The sequence below is a fragment of the Podarcis liolepis genome (assembly GCF_965112155.1).
Source record: "Podarcis liolepis genome assembly, chromosome: 1".
NCBI lineage: Eukaryota > Metazoa > Chordata > Lepidosauria > Squamata > Lacertidae > Podarcis > Podarcis liolepis.
Genome location: NC_139554.1, coordinates 17,432,696 through 17,453,576, shown reverse-complemented (window position 1 = coordinate 17,453,576; position 20,881 = coordinate 17,432,696). Strand labels below are relative to the sequence as shown.

At 44.0% G+C, this 20,881-nt stretch overlaps 1 protein-coding gene across 18 annotated transcripts in view; it reads left to right on the top strand.

Annotated features, from left to right (window-relative positions):
• EVL (Enah/Vasp-like) overlaps window positions 1–20,881 on the top strand; it is a 154,817-nt gene that overhangs the window by 1,659 nt on the left and 132,277 nt on the right. For 4 of the 18 annotated variants that reach the window (XM_083517718.1, XM_083517716.1, XM_083517717.1 and 1 more), the window contains exon 1: window positions 18,868–19,079. The exons of 7 other annotated variants lie outside the window; for them this stretch is intronic. In XM_083517718.1, coding sequence (XP_083373844.1) covers window positions 19,057–19,079 — 23 coding nt within the window. In that variant the 5' untranslated portion in view covers window positions 18,868–19,056. Of the gene's footprint in view, window positions 1–18,845; window positions 19,080–20,881 lie in introns of those variants that run through there. 7 more of the 18 variants (XM_083517731.1, XM_083517719.1, XM_083517708.1 and 4 more) reach the window with 4 other exon arrangements.

Here is a 20,881-nt window from a genome sequence, read left to right as displayed (position 1 = left end):
CAGCAGAGAGGCATGTCTTGTTTCTTCAAACGATAGAGGTTTCACACTGTGTTGGAAATCATAACCTGCCCTACAAAGTCTTGAGTCGGTTGTAGGTAGTAAAACCAGCCACTTGGGCACCTGAGATTAAGGTGTGTGTGTGTGTGTGTGTGTGTGTGAGAGAGAGAGAGAGAGAGAGAGAGGCAGGCAGGCAGGCAGGCAGGCAGGCAGGCAGGCAGACGAGGGTGGCACACTTCCAGGTGGGATTCAGCATCAGTGCTTCTCTTGGAAATGTAAGCAGAGCTGTTCAGGCAGTGTGCATCTCCATCCTTCCTCCATTGAAAAAAACAAACCTAAGTGTCACTGCGCCTCCCAGTCTTTCACCAGAATGGATCCCATGCTGGTGGGTGGTGTGTTTTAGACACGGTTGGCTGTCATTCCTCCAGCCTTTTGACAGATTGCACACTCGGCATCTTGGCAAGCGGTTGTGGGGTTTTATTTTTACATCTCATTTCTGCCCCAGCCCTTGTTTCTGCTCTCATGTGCAGCTTCCGCGAATGTAACACAACGCCTTAATTTCTGTGCTGGAAAAAGCATCGGTTTTCTTCTAGGTGCCTGTGCTATGTACTCTTGAGTATCCCCAGGAAAAGAAAAAGCACTGGGGAAAAGTACTGTGTGTGTGTGTGTGTGTGTTGTGGCCTTTGTTGCTAAGTGTCCATGTCTGTGCATATGTATATAGATTGCCATCCTAATCCGCAAATAAATTTGGTAGCTTTCCAAGAAACACGAGGTCTTCCACCGAGGTGTATGTGTGTGCATATAGGTGTGCTAGCTCTCCCAATTCATGCAGAGGGAGAGGGAATGGGCATCAGTATGCCAAATGTCTACGTAGTGCATCATGTGGAGAAACATAGAGAAAGGTGCATAGCAACAGAGATGGAGGAAACGCGCAACTCCCCTCCATTGGCAAGAATGTGGGTGTGTTCATTCCTTCCGTTGCTGCAGCCTTGCATACCCTGTGCTTGGGTGTGATTGTGTGTTCAGAGGTTTCTTGCTTTATCTCCGTGGTGTGATGTTTGTCTACGTCTTTTATTTGTTTACAGGCAATGTGTTGGATGGGGGGGGGGAAACCTTAATCTCTCCCCTCCCCTCCCCTCCCCTTTTTATAAAAAACGTGTGTGTCAGATGGATCCTTGCCCAGCTGATTCCTCTCCTTGCCCCTTCCACCTCCGTATTCAGTTCGGCTTTCTGTGCCTGTAAGATGCAGATGTTGGCTAGGCATATATTTGCAGTATCTGCCTCTCTGCGTGTATTTTCTAAGGGAGACAAGGGGAATGGGAGTTTTCTAATAAACGCCTCTTGGTTTCTTCTGGGGATGCAGGAAACAAAAACACTCCTGGGATCTTCTTCCTTTATAACAGTGTGGCTGTCTTGGTGTAGTTAGAGATACTGCAGCTTGTGTGATGGGAACACACTCCCCCCCCCAACCCCCTTTTTTTGCCAGTGACTTTGGAAAAGATCCAGGAACAGAGTTCTGGCTGAGGCTACTGGTTTAGCAGTGCAAATTCTGTGCAGATGGTATAATTGCTCTTGTGTGCGTGGCATTTCATTATTTATATGACAACCAGTTGGGGAGAGATCAGAATAACTTGGGAAGGAAAGAGCCTATCTTTACGTGACCTTTGCCTCTCTGAGATAACTTCTTCTCCCGATTCAGAGGTCCACAATAACAGAACCACTCATATTTACAATGGCTGGGTCATGTTATGCTGAGATAATTATTCAATGTCAGAGAATTTTGCTTCTTCCTCTTAAGGGCAGGTTATTTATTAGGGAGGAATTGGGCATCCTGGAAAAAACAAGATTGTCTCCCAGTCTTTCACCAGGATAAATTGATAAAATGCTAGTGGGTGATGTTTTGGGGGTTGTCCCCCCCCACCCATAATTGACTGTCATTACTTAAACTGATATGGCAGATTATGTCAGGGGTTATAAAAAGCTGCAGACAACACATCAAAATAGCTCACCACCAGCATGGCGCTGTGTGTGCCTGTGCACATTTTGTCTCCTGCTAATCCTTGACACTTCACATGCTGTTTGGTGCGTTTCTCAACGCTCCAGTTTTACCCATGCCTTTTAGGGTTGTGGTTAGTAGAACCCTGTGTTACAGTGATCTAAAAAACGACCAATCTTGATTACAGCCAATTTAAGGATGTTTGTTTGTGCTCGGGACTTGAGGCCTCTTACATTGTCCTATTTAGTTAAACCATGTTTAAGCTCAGTTCAGACATCACATCAAAGATGTGGTTAAGGAACCTTAATTATGGATTCATGTGTTGTGTGAAATAGGCAAACTATGCTTTGTGATTAACTGCGGAACCAGAATTGGAAACCATGGTTTGAAGCGGCTTTGGAAACCATGGTTTGTGCTAACTGGCCTGTTGTTATTTATGAATCGACCAGCCGTAGCTTCAGCCACTGTGTTTTCTCCAGAGCCTGTTGCACCTTGGAGAGCAGGATTGGACGTATGAAACAGAGTACAGAGACAGTTGAAAACCAAAGCCAGCAAGCTACTCTCAGCCATATTTTGCCTGCTGTGCACTTGAAAGCTTTGAAAGCATGGTTTGGGTTCTTCAGTATGGTTAGTGTGATATCTCTATGGTTCTAGGACTTATATGCACAAGTATTTGGGATGGAGGCTTAAAAAGCTACAAAAAAGAGATAGAAATAGTTGGCTTGTGCTCAACCATCATAGCTGCTTCCTGATGACCAAACTGCACTGTTCATCCTCTGTTGTCCAGGTCCATTGTGCCTGCCATAATAAAGTGGTAGAACTTCAGGCAATCCATGTTATTCCACTTTTTCTGGTGGGTTCTGCACAAATGGATGTTTTGCGCTGAAATTTCCTTGGGATCATTTCCCTTCCAGTTGTCTTCTTGTGAAACTTTAACCAAAATTTTGGGGGTTGCGCAACTAGATGTTCTATCAAATAAGTCAGCGATGTTATGAGCACAGTGGAGAAGAAAGATAATCGATGAGGGTGGGAAGCAAGCAAAATGAGGTGCCAGCTGGGAAGAAGCTTCTTGGGATGGGATTAGCTCTCTGCTGTGTACACACCACAAACAGTTCACTTCTAATCTGGAAGCAAATCTCAAAAGTACACAGCCAGTTAACAGACCTTAACTTTCTCCAAATTGGAACAGGCTCAAAATAGTTCTGAGATGGCTCAGGACTTCATGGCTGCCATGACGACCATGGGACTTTCCTAACATGCCATTGGCCCACACTGGACCTTGTTTTCACAACTGGGCAGGAAGAGGGTGATCCAAAAGTGGGGGAGGGGGTATTGATACCAGTCCCTTGTCATAGTCAGATGCTGAGATTTAGGCTTTCAGCACCTTTTCTCCTCTGCAGAGGCAGGGGACCTGTTAGGATGCTCTGCCCTTGGAGGCTGATGGAGTCAATGGGTTTCCAGTGGTTCTGAAGGATTTTCTGGCTGCTGTCACTGGTGCTCCTGTTGAAGCTCTGGCTGACTTCTGGAACATCCAGATGGCTAGGGCTGTTGACCCTGTGCCTGAGTGCCTCCTACCGCTTGGCCCTCTGGTATACTCCAGAATTTAGGAAACAAGATGGGAGATGGCTTGAACATGAGTGGAGGAAACCTGCAGTTGAACACTGATGGGTTCTCATCAAGCAGTGGCAGTAAAGGCATCCAAGAAGGCACAAATTGGGGCTTAGGCCCAGTTTTTGTACAGAAACTGCTTTGATCACCCTGTAGGATGACCTGTATTGGGAAATGCATCCTTGTTCATTCTCCTTGATCTCTGAGCCCTTTATGTCCAAATGCCATTTTCCCTGATGGGCTGTGCGTATTTAGTGGAAATATTTTCTTTTTCTTTTAAATACTCTGCTTTTCTTATGGGCTAAAGCGCCATCAGTGTTCAAAACTCCCATCGTTCTAGGCACATTTTGCGACAGGGAATTTCTTTAGCGCGAGCAGTTTCCGAGCTCTGTGCCTAAGATTTCAGATTTAAAACTGCAGAGTGGAAGGAAAGGAGGAGCTTTTTCTGCCTCCCCCACTTCCAGCTACTCTCTGAAGACTGGAGAAGAGACCCTCTTAGGAATATTAGGGGGTTGGGCAGGGGAAAGACTAGACCATGTGAAAAATGAACATAATATTTTAGCTGCAGTTCATTCATTTTCAGCTTTGTATTCTTGTTATAAAAAGCGCACCTAGACATTAAATTGTTGTACCCATAATCTAGGTTTAAGGTGCCATTCAGCTCCTAACTTTCAGATTTCAGCTTCTAACACTGAGGGCCAGGTTATATATGGAAATGTAGTACATTGAAAGGTCCGCTGACTCTGAGTTAAAGCAATGAATTTGCCTTATTGAACATTGGGGTGCCTCCTGCACTTTTGCACACTACCTGTTCTACCCTGGTGCAATCCGTGTCCCACAATTGACTTATTTCATAAGCAGTGCCTGCCCGGGTCAGATTAAGTCCCAACAGGTTGCTGCTTGCCCTGAATCCCAGGCCCGTTGCCTGTCCTCCTCCGCTGTTACAGAATGTCTTGTGCACATCATCCAGCCCACTGCTAATTTATTTACCTCTGTTCTTGAGCTGCAAGAGCTTTACACACCAAGGCGGTACAGTATTTGGGAAGGGAATGTCCTGCCCATTTAAATCTGCAGCCAAAGTGTTGCCCTGATCCTCCTGCCTACCAAACGTGGTAGGGCTGCAAATACCCAAGAATTTATGCAAGGTACTTCAAAGCAGTGGTGGTAGTAAATTAAACCGAAAGAAGAGAGAAACAATGCATGAGCAAATATTGTTTACTGTAGCCAATCCAGCATTGACCAGATTGCAAATGCTCTTGATGCATTTGGCCAATTTAATTGGGCTTTTTTTGGGGGGGGGGGACAGGGGACAGAGAGAGAATACCTCTTGGACATACATGCCCGCTTCTAGAAAGCATGCTTGCCAGTACAGAGTTTAGTTCATTCTGCTTTCTCTGTTGTATGCTGCAATAGCATCAAGAGCAGACTGTAAACCTAATTCAGCTTGTAAAATATCAGAGAGATGGGGGTGTCTTTACATTTCAAGCCTGGTTTAGCTGACTTATGGAGCAATAGTATGCAATCCTATGGGGTTTACTCTCAGAGAAGTTAGCAACAAACTTGAGTCTCATTAATGTTTGGTGGACTAGATTTGCATTTGGGCCTTCATCTGACTTTGTAGAGCTTGAAAACATAAGAACAGGCATAGACAAACTCGGTCCTCCAGATGTTTTGGGACTACAACTCCCATCATCCCTGACCACTGGTCCTGTTAGCTAGGGATGATGGGGGTTGTAGTCCCAAAACATCTGGAGGGCCAAGTTTGCCTATGCCTGTACAAGAAGTATTAAATTGGTGCTGAGGCAAGTCAGAGGAGACTGATGGATATAGATTCAGGTAGGTAGCGGTGTTGGTTTGACGCAGTAGATATATAAAATAAAAAAATTATCCAGTAGCACCTTAGAGACCAACTAAGTTTGTTCTTGGTATGAGCTTTCGTGTACATGCACACTTCTTCAGATATGACAGCCTAGTTTATGTTACTTTTTCCCCATCACAAAACTCCTTCCATGTGCTTGATTGCATAACTACTTTCAATGCCAACACCATCAGCTGTCTTGATGAAGCCACTGGATTATCCTAGCTAGCTACCCACATGACACAAACATCCATATGGAGCATTATAATCTACCTTATACAGGCCATGACATTTATTCATCTAGCCCAGGAAAGCATTGCGTGTTCTTACTGGCAGTGGCTTTCCAGGTTTTTGCGGACCAAAAGTCTTCCACATCACCAGTTACCTACTTCCAGGAATTGAATTTGGGGTGTTTTGCATTCAAAGCATGCACTCAGCTACTGAGTTATGGCCCCTCCTCCACTGATATGGCATAGGAGCCATGCATGACTTTGCAGCAGCAACTGTATTGCAGAAATATTGTATGATTTGGGCCTGAGAAGGTTAAAGGTGCAATATTCGGTATTTACCCTTTTGACCTGGGAGGAGAATGTGAGATAGTCTCAAAAGTCTTTACTTGATGATATGGGATCAATTGTGCAATTGGTTTTTATACCTGTTAGAAGCCTGTTTTTGCATTAAGTGGCATGTAGCTCCAGGGTTGTGGGAGGTAGAAGACCTGTTTCTGTCTCTGCAGCAGCGTCCGTACCTCCAGCCTCCTACAGCTGCCCAATCAGCATGAAAGGGGAAATTGTTTAGCCTCTGAGAATATTTATCCTCACCCTTCGTGCTGATTGGAGCCAATCAGAGCGAAAGGAGGTGAGTCGGCCACTGTGGATTGGATCCTAGGGTCACTCTGCAGAAAGTGCATGGGAAGAAGTTTGAGGAGTTCTTGTTCTGCATGCTCCAAAGCTAAGCATGAAAGAATGTTGAAAATACAAGTTAATTTCAGTTTCAAGAGAATAGTGTGCAAGTTCTGTAACATACCACGGAATACTAAGGAGAATACAAAAGTCACGCCAAATAAAGATATTGGCACACTCCAAATCATTTGTCCGTGTACGTGCACAGAAAACAATAGATCTGAAATCAGTGCTGAGAACTGCATTGGTTTTTGCAATGCATCCCTAATTATTGTTGAATAATCTTAGAAGACTGTAGGTGTGTGCTGGGGACGGATGACTATGGCTAGCAAGACAGAAGCCTGCACTTCTGAATTTGTCATTATACTATTGGTGGCATGTAAATTAATAATATTATGGAAGAAATGTTTACAAGCTGGGTATAGGTTAATCCTTCTGTGGCTGCCTTCTGATGCATAGTTAGGCACACCAGATTTTTCTCTAGTTGGCAGAATTTAAGGAAGCATTACAGTGGTGCCTCGCAAGATGAAATTAATTCGTTCCGCGAGTTTTTTCGTCTAGCGAATTTTTCGTCTTGCGAAGCACAAAATCCCATAGGAATGCATTGAAATTCAATTAATGCGTTCCTATGGTCAAAAAAGTCCAAACAAAGCCAAATTTGGTACAACAAGAGTTTATTAAGTGCTCTTTAAAGTCACACATACTGTAAAGAGCATGACAGAAAAACATTTAAAAATCAACAAAGTGTACAGTACATTTTCTAAGACTCTGGGGGACAACTCGAAGAAGGTTCCTCTTCCACTCTTTGCTTCTTGATGAAGAACCCCCTCCTCAACTGTTCCCCCAGCCACCCACCACACAGAAATTCAAATCCAGATTTTTTTAAAAAAAACAGCAGAGTGGCCCAATGGTCACAGAAAATCATTAAAATGCAGAAAGAAACCACACAAGCTTCCAGATTCTTGCAAACCCCTCCCCAACACCAAGTCCTTGAATTCCAAACACCCCAACCCAAAATAAAAAAAAACCCCAAAAAAGTTTTAAAAGTTTAAAAGAAGTTTTGGGAAAGCTTCAAAAATCACCAAAGTCTTCAAAAACCTCAAAAAAGGCTACCACACTCTATGAGTTGCTCCTCGAAGTCAAGTCGCAACTGTATTAACGGTGTTAAGAAAAAGGAAACAAACTTGCAAGACGTTTTCGTTTTTTGTCTTGCAAAGCAAGCCCATAGGGAAATTCGTCTTGCGAAGCAGCTCAAAAAAACGGAAAACCCTTTTGTCTAGCGAGTTTTCCGTCTTGCGAGGCATTCGTCTTGCGGGGCACCACTGTACTGGGCTTAAGGTTAACAGCCCCTCGTTCCCTGTTTAATCAGCCTCATTTATATTACATTTTCAAACTGGCCGCCCTGCAGAACTCGGTATTAAAATAATAGTAATCATCATCATCATCAACTATTATAAGAGCTACCATTGAGGGGCAGCATAAAGCTTTTTTTAAAAGAAAAACCACACCAAAAACCAATGGTTATACAGTGATAACACACAAGAGAGAAAGAGTACAAGCAAACTGTATAAGCAGATAAACAATTGCCTCCAAATTTAAAAGCATTGTGATAACAAGGTGGCTGTGTTTGGGTTGTGGAAAGCTGTTCACAGGAGGAAGATTGTGCATTTGATCCCAGAGACCTTGTAACTGACAGCAGGATCCTTTCCTTTGATCAGAACTGAGCTATAGAACTGAAAGCAGTAATGAAGTCAGCTAATGCTGTGGCATTAATACTAGAGATTAAAACACTGGCTTGGCTTTAGCACACAGGGATTTAATGAAAGCCAAGGGAATATTTCCCTTATGTTGCATTTAGACCTGCAGGAGAGCAAGTTTCAGCAGAGGACATCTTCTACAGCTGAGAGCTAGGAAAGGGAAACCATTTTTTAAAAATTTGAGTGTCGTCTTGTCAGATTTTAACTGGGCACTGAGAAGCATTGAAGGACGCATTTATGTGCTGGGCAACAGTACTGCAGATGCAATTCAGGGCAAGTAAGTGTAAACTTAAGGGGGGAAACCCACACTGGGGCAAAATGATGATAATAATAAAGCCCCAAACCACATAATACCCTAACGGGCTTTAAATAGGCTTCAGTTTTCCAGGAAAGAGATATGGAAATCCCAGTGCAAAGTTCACTAAAAATATGAAATATGTACTGTGGCAGTGTAAACAGTCATTTCAATTTTAGGACTTCTTAAGAAACAGATTGGAAATCAGTAGAACACACATTTTAGAATTATTACGTTTCTACTCAGAAGTGTGTTCATTATGTTCAATTGCCCTTACACCCTAGTAAATGTGTTTTAGGATTGCAACCTTTTCATATACAGTTGTACCTCGGAAGTCGAACCCCTTGTGAGTTGAATGTTTTGGCTCCTGAACGCTGCAAACACGGACGTGAGTGTTCCGGTTTGCGAACGTTCTTTGGGACCCGAATGTCCGACGCAGGTTCCGCAGGTTCCAATTGGCTGCAGGAGCTTCCTGCAGCCAATCAGAAGTCACGCCTTGGTTTCTGAACATTTTGGAAGTCAAACGGACTTCCGGAATGGCTTGCGTTCGACTTCCGAGATATGACTGTATATGACACTTTAGATCAGCCTTTCTCAATCTTGGGTCCCTGTATGTTGTTGGACTACAACTCCCATCATCCCTAGCTAGCAGGGCCAGTGGCCTGGGATGATTGGAGTTGTAGTCCGACAACATCTGGTCCCCCAAAGTCAAGAAATACTGCTTTAGAGAGTACCAAAAGCAAAAAGAAAATAACTGTTAAAAACGGTATGATACCGCTTTATATTTATAGTGCGGATGGGACCTAACTGAACAGGCCAAAGTTCACTCCCTGCTTTAAGGGATGATGTGGGCTCCCTATTACTGTAGTACTGTAATGATCAGAAATTTCCCCTCCCACCACTGATCTGATCAGTTAGAATCTAATGTTCCTTCTTTGAATAAAGGTTTGATGAGAATGGTAGGTTAGGCTTGAATTCCTTGTGGGATGATCAAAGGAACTGTGATCAAATTGGAACTCTATTCTACATATGTCACCTGCAGAACAGAGAATTTTTGATTACCGGTGCCCTAAATATGACATAATGCATTTGCTGAGAAGGCTCTTGCTGTTGCCTCCGAGCTTTAAGATGGAACATCTGTGGAAGGAAAAGCAACAGCAGAGCAATACAACAGATATACATGCGCTTGCTTGTGTCAGTGTGTACCTGGTGAGTTTTGTTGATTCAGTAATGCAGAACGAGCGCACCAAAACCCGTAGGGACACGTTTTTAGTAAAGAAGCAATTCACTACAAATGAATGAGAACTGGAGTAGGGAAAATCGCTGGTAAATTGTGTTACCTTTGCTTAGAAAAATAAATGGCGATGAACACATTTGCTCCAGCTGTCCCTATTCATTATCTTTATTTCATAAATTTTATATACTGCTTGATTGTAAAAAGCCTCAAAGCCGTTTACAAAAGGAATAGAACAATAAAATTATCAGTAAAAACAGTTAAAAACAACATTGGGGGGAATCAATATCACTGATAAATTAAAAACAAATCAAATTCCTGCATTTCAGGGGGTTAGGCTAGATGACCCCTTGGGGGTCCCTTCCAAATCTGCAGTTCTATAATTTCATGATTCTGAAATGCACATCAGCATTCTACCTACTGGGGCAGGCTTGTCTAAACAAAAAATGGTTTTGACATGCGTCAGAAAGGGTACAGTGAAAGTGCCTGCCTGGTGTCAGTAGACAGGGAGTTCCAAAATGTGAATGCCCGCCACGTTCGAAGACTGATTTCTTACAAATGCAGGATGAGAATTATGTGGCACTTGTAACAGTGCCCGTTCCTCAGATGAAAGCGGTTGAGTGGGTGCAGTGGCATAGCGTGGGTTGCCAGTGCCCGGGGCTTCCTGAAGGGGAGTGGGTGGGTTGGAGGGAAACGGAGTACGCATGCACATTCAATCGCCTGATGGCTTCTGCATCACCCAGGAGATCACAGAGATAAGAAAAGAAGAGTTGTTTCCTTGTCTGGAGAAGGCACTTCCTGGTTCACATGGAGAAGCCGTTTTCAGCAGAGCCCAGCGATGGAAGTTCACAACTGTATTGAGGCAGCACCGGGTGTTGAAATTTCGCACCCCTAACAATTTTGCAACCGCCCCATGGGCCCCCGCCCACGCTATGCCACTGAGTGGCTGTATAAGGAGTAAGGCAATTCTGCAGGTGAAATATACGTACTTAGAGTCGAGTGTGGATTTCATGCTCTTTATTCAGCTCATAGTAGTGAGGAATGCCAGTTCCCCCAAAATGCCTGCTTTATATACATTATTTACACAATGGGCCCCAGTGATTGGCTAATTCCGGGGTTCTCCTGTAGGCCAATCAGGTTGCGGATTCACTTCCACCTGGAGCTGGATTGGGTGGCTTCTGCGGACCAATCAGACTGCTGCATTTTGGATCCTATTATTCTAGGACCAATCAGACTGCCTCATTCTGAATCCTATTGTTCTAGGACCAATCAGGCTGCTGCATTTTGGATCCTATTCAACTCAGTACGTAACAGCAGGTAAACTGGTCCCAAGTTGTTCAGGGCTTTATCGTAATAGTAGTACCTTCAGCTTGGCCCGGTGCTAAATTCAGTGCAGGTCTCTGAGCACAGGTGTTATATGCCGGCAAAGTCTCGCTCCTGTCAGCAATTGCGCTGCAGCATTGTGGGCTAACTGCAGCTTCTGGGTCAAGCACAAGGGAAGCCCCACATAGAACACATTGCAGCAGTCGAAGCTTGGCGTTAATTGCACCATGCTCTAACCAACTCAGCTATCCTCCATTGTGTACACACTGACCGGTGCCTCAGGTGGGTCTTTCCCAACCCTACCTGGCGATGGCAGGTATTGTACCTGGGGCGTTCTGTATGCAAAAGCACTTTCTCTTGCCACATGAGCTACAGCAGACAAAAGGAGGACGGGGCCAGAATTGTGAGAAGATAGGTCAGGCCTTGACTCAAATGGGAATAAATGGAAGCTCTGGTCAGATGCAGATTAGATTCCATCAACACACACCTGTGGCTGCTTATGAAGGCATTCTGGAAACTGCAGTTGATCCTGAAAATAGTAGCAAGGATGTTAAACAGCATTCACTGACAGATAACATGTCTCACTAGTACTGAAAGGACTTTACTGGCTACCAGTTTGTTTCCCGTTACAATCCAGTTTATTATTATTACTGTTAATTTATTAATTGCTTTCTAAACCACTACCTCAAGGTGATTTACACATAAGATAATTAAACACAGTTAAAAACACAAAAACAACAAATACAATTTATTTTTTTTAGAAACCCTAACGGAAGCGGACACTTCTGGTAAAGACTCATTTATCCACCTGGGACAGTGTTTCCCAAACTTGGGTCTCCAGCTGTTTTGGGACTACAACTCCCATCATCCCTAGCTAGCAGGACCCAGTGGTCAGAGATGATGGGAATTGTAGTCCAAAAACAGCTGGAGGCCCAAGTTTGGGAAATGCTGAACTGGGGAAAACGTGCTGGAGCAAAGATGTCTTCACTTGTTTCTGGAAAGTGCAGATAATGAGAGCCTCAACAGGAATGCTGTTCCATAGCACATGGGAAGCCACACTAAAAGCCCTGCTCTGAGCTGCTCTGAGATCCTTGGAACTTGGCAAGCATAGGAGCCAACTCCTAGGGGCTGAGGGGGTCTTCGGACCCCCAATAAAATATTTGACGGGCATTGCCATTCAGATGGTGTGCGTGCACTGCATCATGTGACCTCTCAAGTGTTGGCACTGACCTGTGAAACCCCCAAAGGCTGGGACTGGCTTACCTGGAGGACCCACCCTGTTATTAAGATTTTGATCAGGGGCTTTGTTGAGGCATGATGTAAAACATGGGTAGGCAAACTAAGGCCCGGGGGCCGGATCCGGCCCAATCACCTTCTAAATCCAGCCTGCAGACGGTCCAGGAATCGTCATGTTTTTACATGAGTAGAATGTGTCCTTTTATTTAAAATGTGTCCTTTTATTTAAAATCTCTGGGTTATTTGTGGGGCATAGGAATTTGTTCATTCCCCCCAAAAAAAATATAGTATGGCCCCCCACAAGGTCTGAGGGACAGTGGATGGGCCCCCTGCTGAAAAAGTTTGCTGACCCCTGATGTAAAAGAAGACAGAATGATGGCAGCCTAGAAGGAAGCTTTGCTTTAAAAGCGTTTTTTTGTGGGTGGGCGTTTTTTTGTTTTTGTTTTTGCTGCACACTCCTGTCCACTTAAATAGGGCAATTCACTTGAAAACACACACACACACACACACACACACATCTTCATTTCTCTGCGGGGTGGAGGCAGGCAGTGTGTGTCTTGCATAAGAGCTTGCATCGAGCTTCTTGAGTTTCTCCTCACCATCTTCCCAGTTTTAAAAATACCAGTAGGTATATATTTCTAAACAGTTAAATTTTCCCCCCCATGAGGCGATGACAATTTGTAGGGCTTTAAAGGGATGAGTTGTTAAAAAAAATAAGAATAAATTCCCTATATGGAAAGTGGTTCCAGTCTTGGCTGCCTTCGCTGCGGAATATTTTGGCTTCCCAAGACAAAAAAAAAAGGGGGGGTGAAAGCCTCTTCAGTGTTTGTAGAGATCTGATGTCTATAGTTTTCCTAGAATGTCTTTCTACTTATGGTCTGGCAACGGGGTCAAAAGCAGACACAGAGTTAAGCTGGAAACTCTGAGTGTCTCGCTTCTAACTTGAAAGTGTGTGTGTGTGTGTCGTATGAATTTCTGACGGAAATGTCACCTTAGAGACTCCTTCGCCTGAAAAGGCCACACGCATTCCAATAGCAGCAAAAAAGTGGTTTTAGGGTTAACACTTGAAGTGCCTGTGCCGTTCTTAGCTGTAGGAGGCTGCCTTAGCCCTTCTAGTTTAGCATTTTAAAATCTTAATAGCTAGAATGTTCGAAAATGAGACTTTGTGTATTGCTTGGAACTCCATATTGTGCACCAGACTGTACGATTGCATGGTAGCTCTACAGAAATGTGGGCTATGATTTGGCAGTATCTCAGTTTCTCTTTCCCCACAACCGCCAGCCACCCCAGTGACTCACATGAATGAATAAAGCAAGGCTTACCCAGTTTCCATGTGGTTTTCTGGGTCTGCCGTTAAAGTACTGGATAATAAAGAACTGGACCGTGAATGTTTGTAACCTTCCAACATCCCCAAAGGCGCACTCCTCCGCCGTCTCCCGAGACACACGGATGCCAACCAACAACGAATGATTACCGTATTTTTTGTACCATAACACTCACTTTTTTCCTCCTAGAAAGTAAGGGGAAATGTCTGTGCGTGTTATGGAGGGAATGCCTACGGGTGGCATGCCTGCGGATTTTCCTCCTCTAAAAACTACATGCGTGTTATGGTTGGGTGCGTGTTATGGAGCGAAAAATACGGTATTTATGTGCATCTTTTTTTTAACTGTTGGGGCACAGTTGTGGCAAAAGCAGGAGGGAGAAATATACAGGTTGTATTAAGCAGCCCAAAATGCACATCCAGTTGGCACGTTTAAAAACCTAGGCAACCCAAAATGGCGGTGGAGCCTGTTAGCTATCAGCTGGGCACAGTTGATGTTTATGTATTAAGTCATCTTATTTCAGTGTCAACGTGTTTAAAAACCAGCAGAACAAAATGCAGACAACATGAAGAAGGGTGGGTGTGGGGAGGGAAACATACATGGTCTTACATTTTCTCGGTATGTCACATTAGCGGTTTGTTTGCTGTGTTGTTCAAGGAGGGTGTGGAGTGCAATGTGCATTTTTGTTTTGGTTTGTTTAATTCCTCCATTCCCTTTTATTACTAGCACTAGCATTTGCTGATCAAGAATTTAGGATCCTTCCTCTTATTATCAGTACAGTGGTACCTCAGGTTACATACGCTTCATGTTACAGACTCCGCTAACCCAGAAATAGTGCTTCAGGTTAAGAACTTTGCTTCAGGATAAGAACAGAAATCGTGCTCCGGCGACGCGGCAGCAGCAGGAGGCCCCATTAGCTAAAGTGGTGCTTCAGGTTAAGAACAGTTTCAGGTTAAGTACGGACCTCCGGAATGAATTAAGTACTTAACCCAAGGTACCACTGTATCATTTATTATTTACTAATTTTGTATACCGCCCTTCGTCCGCAGACCTCTGGGCAGCTCACAACAATAAAGCAGCCTTCTTAGCTGCTGCTACTGCTATAGCGACCAATTTCTGCTTCGGATTAATGATCTGATATGGAGGACGGGGTGGGGATGGCGGGACTGTTGACTACGGCCCAGATTTTATTTATTGTCACGGTATGTGATAAGGTGAAACCTGAGAAACAGTGCAGCATACTAATTGATACCAATAAATTAATCAAACTAATCAAAACATCCAGCATACTAATTGATTTTGAAGGATCTTCAAGTTTAATTTTGAGACCTCAGGGGAAATTATCCCATTACTTTCCATTCATCGTTAATTACCATGCAGGAATATAAAAATGATAGGAGGACAATGAGGTTTTGGGGCTTCACAGGAACACGGGAAACTGAGTTGGCCTACACTGACTGGCAGCAGCTTTCTGGGGTTTCAGAGAAGGGTCTGTCCCAGTTCTACCTGGAGGTGCCAGGGATTAATCTTTTGCAAACTTTTTGTGTGTACAGCATGTGCATTGCCACTGAGCTATGGCTTACAAATAAAATTATGTATGTATGTATGTAGTCATCCTTGTGTACCGATTAGACACAAAGGCTGCTAAAAATTACATTAGGAAATCATTTTACTGATCTTTATTCATGTGGACGATATGGTGTTGCCTTATCTGCACATGCTAGGGAGCACTTTAATAATAATTAATGACTATAAATTACACTATTAACCTTCTGTAGGTTGGAGACTATGCTTGCTCTGGATGCAAGGCTCCTTTTGGCCTCACTGCAGAGATGTGGGGTTGAAATTTAAAATTTATATGTTCCTTAGAATGTTCATGCAGCCAGACTTTTCTTATACAGGAAAGGTCCTTTCTGCTCCAGCTATTCAAGAGACGGCACAGATTAGTTGACAGGACCAAGACTGTCGCATTTATCTGTTTCGTGCTCGCAAATACAGTCTTCTACACGGGGTGGGGAAATAGGCACTATAGTTCTGTGGGAAGTAGAGCTGAAATGAATTTACTCCATTAGATCTGCCTCAGTGAATTTTGACAGCAAGAGCATTCTATGGGTGGATGTATATTTGGAAAATATTTGACACTGAACTTGCCGTAGGAGTCAACATATGACAAATTTCATCTGTAGCAATTAGTGTTTGACAATCTGGCCTGTGAATGCAACAAGGCCAACATCTGGTAGTGTCTCTTTTTTTGTAGATGTTTTCTTATTTTTAGAACTTGTAGTTTATTTTTAGAACTAAGAACTGGCATGTGAGATTGCTTCGTTCCTCCTCCCTCCCAGTCTATTTTCCTTTCGTGCCATGTATTTTTAGATTATAATTCCAAGGTCAGAGGCTACCTTTTCTTTTAGTGAATTGTGACCTGATCTAGGAGCCTTTTCCAGCTGAGGGGTGGGATAAAATTTCTTAAACAACCAACCAAACAGAACATCACCTGAATTTCTAGAGAACTAAGAGTATTTTTCACCTCCAAAGCATCAGCCTATGAACACATCTTGTAATTATTCGGAATTAGTCACTCCATGTGAGCAGATTTGGGGAATGCCTAATTTTGTAACCTTAGCTCTGGGGCATACCAGAAGGTTCTTGGTGCCAAGTCATTTGCTTCTCTTACAACCGGCTTTCCAATTCCATTGGCTGAAGTAAAGATGCTAATTTTCTTTTATACCTTTTGAGTTGGTCATATGCTCTGAGAAAACATATCTGAGCAGAAATAATGACTTCTGTGAAAAATGAAAAGGCTATTAATGATGGACTTCCCTGTTCCTCGAAAGCCGGGATGGACAACCTGCCGTGTCCCAGGTCTGGTTGGACTCCGACTCCCATCAGCCCCATCCAACTTGGGCAATGTTCAGGGATGATGGGAGTTGTAGTCCAACAACCCCTGGAAGGCTGCTGGTTCCCACCCCTCTTTAAAATGAATGAAAAAGTAGCAAAATGCGCACAATTGTTGTTCGATCTCAAGAGGACAGCCGATCTCAAGATTTCTTGGTTTGGGAGCCTTTTTAAAAAATGAATGATATTCGTTTAGTGTAGACATGCGCTTGGAAGACTTTAAATGGACATTAGCAGAAGGTGTGGCAAGAATCCTGGGTTGTGACTTCTGCTGGGCCAAATTTTGTCCCTAACGTGCTTCAGAGTAAATAAGTGAGGTACAGTGGTACCTCAGGTTAAGAACTTAATTTGTTCTGGAGGTCCGTTCTTAACTTGAAACTGTTCTTAACCTGAAGCACCACTTTAGCTAATGGGGCCTCCTGCTGCTGCCACCCAATTTCTGTTCTCATCCTGAAGCAAAGTTCTTAACCTGAAGCATTATTTCTGGGTTAGCGGAGTCTGTAACCTGAAGTGTATGTAACCTGAAGCGTATGTAACCTGAGGTACCACTGTATTGTTTTCAACCAGCTTTTACTTATTTGTTTGAAAATATCCTGAAAATGTTGCTGTGGGTGCTCCCTCCTCCCTGCCCCTCTCTTATCTTACAATACATCGCCCTTTCTAATTGTCCTGTCATTCAAAATGGCTTCTTCCCCCCCCCCCCGGCCCTCCTGCCACTTGCGCTAATGTCATGTTTTTTTAGTAGCAAGCCTTGCTCATGTTTCGGTGCAATTTCCCTTTTGTTCCCATGACCCCATGTTGTCTTCTGACCTAGAATGTTCCGCATTGCTCCTTGCTTGGCGGTTCAAGCATCTCCGCTAACATGCTTCGATTCCCGAGGCCTTCCAACTTCCCTCAGCCTTGCTCCTCTCAGCGTTATTTTCGAAATGCAGCTTCGTTGTTTTGACCTTTTTCTCAAGTCACGCCATCTCTTCTGCTTTGGCTGTATTCCACAATAATACCTTGACATGCTAAGAGCCAGAAGAAGCTCTAGCGACATTCGAAAATGGCGGTTTCTAGGCGGTGAGGTGGAAGCAAAAGTGTGTTGTTGAGCAAGACTTCTATTTCTTCAAGTGTCTAGCTGCTATAACGAGTGGGTTCAACTTCCCTGGTGTGAGGAAAACAGGAACCTGGCTATTACCAAGGTGATACCATTGGTCCATCTAGTTTAGTACTGTCTACACTGACTGGCAGCAGCACTGGAGGTTTTCAGGCAGGGATATTTTCCAGCCTACGCTGGAGATGCCAGACGCTGAACCATAGCTGTCAACTGTCCCTTATTTGGCGGGAAAGTCCCTTATCCCAGCACTGTGTCCCGCTGCTGCCCCTTATTGACGATGTCCCTTAAATTTCCCGGGTTTCAAAGGAAGCAGCTCCTCTCCCTCCCTCCCTGCCGGCCAGTGAGGAGGGAGGCTCCAACTGTGTTGCTTGGCTGCGTTGCTCACCCAATAAGGAGTCTAAGAACAACTGGGGGGGTGGAGCTTGCATGCCTTGTGCCAATCAAATCAGCCACGTTGCCTGGGGACTCGCCTTTGCTCAGCGCTTCCCAGCGGAGAGGTGACGGTGCTTTTCCTTGCTGCACCCCCTTTGCCAGGTTGCTGTGCTGTGGGAACCACCGCTTGAGGCTTCGTTTGGCTGCTGGCTGTGCTTTCTGCCTTTGGCTCAGAGGGGCTCAGAGGTTGAGCATACCTGTGCTTGGAAAATCCCTTATTTTGGCTGCTGATCCCTTATTTTCGAGGCTGCTGGCCCCTTATTTTCAAATCTGTAAGTTGACAGCTATGCGCTGAACCTGGGACTTTGTGCATGTGAAACATGTGCTCTACCCCTGAGCTTACAAGCCTTTCTCACAGATAACGGTTTGCAACATTTTCATATCTAGCACAATCAGCATGATCTAGCCTTGCTGGCATCTGTCTGTCTCGGGAGACGATGGAGGAGTGTACCTTTGGGCAAGAAGTCAAACTGTTGGTAGGTGTGTCTGTTGAGACCGATGCAGGAGAGACATGTTTTGTTGCAGCTGGGGCAGGTGAAGTGGTCCGGTTCTTCTGACGCTCTGTGTCCTATTGATTAAAATCAGCAGGAGTTAAAATACGCTCAGTGTGGACTGCAGCATGCCCTTAGTTTGCAGGGGGGGTGTAATGGGTGCAAACTGTTGAAACGCCAGCACCACCTTCCACCCTGTCTTGCTTCTTGTTCTGTGAATAAATTCATTGTCCACATTTAGAATAAAATAAAAACCGTCCATCAAAATCAGATACGTTAACTGTCGTGCGTGCCAGGTTCTCTACGGATGGCCCTGATTGGGCTTGAATAATAAAGATATCAGCCTGTATTCTTGGAGTAATGCTGCATTAATCAGACTTGCTGGAATGATCACATGGTATTTTATCGCCTTTCCCTGCGAGCTGCTGCTTGTCAGCAGCTGGTTGAGCTGCAGGCTGCAGGCCAGTATCTGCAGCCTCGTTTCTCCCAGAAGCTTCCCAGCACACAGCTCTCAGTTATGTCTGCAGCTTGACCAACTAAATGTTTCTCCTGCGCCTTACGGAGGGGATTTTGCAGACCTCAGAGGCCTGTGCATTATTCTTTCCTGGGCCATGTATGCATTTGAAGAATTCAGGTAGGCTCTGCGTAACAGCCCGACTGGCTCTTTTCTTTCTTTTTTTCCTTCTTGCAGGAATTTTGCTGTGTAATGTCAGGCTGCTTGTACGGCCGCGAAAAGAAAAAAAAGGCTTCTGAGTTGTAAAAGGGGGGCTTTTGCCTCCGTGTAAGAATCGGAGCCCTTCTCCAGTGCTTGGGAGGTGGGTGTGTCAAGGATAAGCTGCAGGTAAACAATAGCTAACTGCATGATGAAGTGCAGAGATGAGTAATAGCTTCTAATCTAATGCCTTGTTGGGATTTTTTTTTTAAAAAATCGCTTTTGCAGCCTGAAACTGCAAGTATAAACTAGAGTCATAAACATAAAAACATACCCTTCTGCTGGGAAAAATGAAAAGTATTTTGTTGTTGTTGTTGCTGTTTTTAGCTCATGACAGATGCTTCTCTTCTGGTTTTTATTCATTTATTCTTAAAGGATAGTTAATTTTGTGTGGGCTGAAATATAGATGCTTGGATGGAGCATGTATGGAATTAGGCTGGGGAGCTGTTGCTCAGTACATACGGTATGTCTGCTACTTGTGGTTTCGTAGCTGCAGTATTTCAGCAAAACCACTTGGTGAAAATAAAATGCTCTAGATATCAGTAGAGGTGTTGTATTTTTGGTGAGATTTTAATAGGTGCAGAAAGATAATATTTTTTATTAGTGGTATTAAATGCTGTGTTCTACATAATTCTTTTTTGAGAAATGGAAGCAGGGGGGAGGGCTTTGGTAAGTCTTTTCTAACTCTTTTCCTTTGCAGCCCTGCAGATTTTTTTAAATGCATATGAAACACAGTGAATCCTAGGCTTGTTCTTACCTGCAACAAAACAATACAGGGATATGTTCAATTTTCTGACCTTCATTGGCCTTTCACTTTGTGGTTGCAAATAAGAAGGAAGATCACCCACTTTTTCTTCTTCTTCGTCTTTCAAAGCTAATTGGTGAAGATCATGGTGGGGGTGGGTATCATTAGCCACTGCTCTTGTTGTGCAGATGCCTTCATTTATAATGTCATTTCAATAGTCGCATACTGCAAAAAGCTAACTTGTACCTTATTTGCATGGGAGGTGGGATTTGATTAACTGAAGACATCATCCGGCTGAATAAGAGGAGGGGGTTTGCTCCGCGCAGGCACTGGTGTTAAAAGCACTGTTTTCCTGCTAAAACACATTTTAATGTCAGGCATGTCATTGTCACTGTCATGTTCATGTTCATTTGGCTGAGGTGTCCCTGATAGCAAAAAGGATGATTAACAGCATTTTGTTCTCGATTGGTCTTGAAAAGTAAGCCGTCGTTTTCTGCACAGTGCAGGGTGTGGGGGGGAAATAAGAGAATTTGTGCTATTTTTGAAACACAGGAGAATACCGTTTTGGGAGCAGGAAGAGGAGGAGGAGGAGGATTTTGGCAGAAGCCAGTGCAGTGCTGTGTTATAACTGCAGTTTGTAGCATTGTTAAGAAAATGCTTGCAAACCTTGAAGAGGCCAATTACTGTCAACAAGTTAAGCTGCAAAATGTAGACGAGGCAGCAAGCCTCGCGTCCTTTTGTCTTAGTCATTCTGTGCAGATGGGAGAGCAAATGATGCAAAAGTGATTTTCTTAATGATTTTGCGATCAGGTTGTCACGCAGATACAAGGTTCGTTTTGATACGCTGACTTGCAAAGGGCATGGGGCACACTGCTTTCCATTGACAGATTCTGTTCATCTCAAATGCATTTCACTCGAGGCAAGCTTGAACTTAGCAGCCTTGAAGTAATATCCATGCCATGCTTTTGGATTGTGGCTT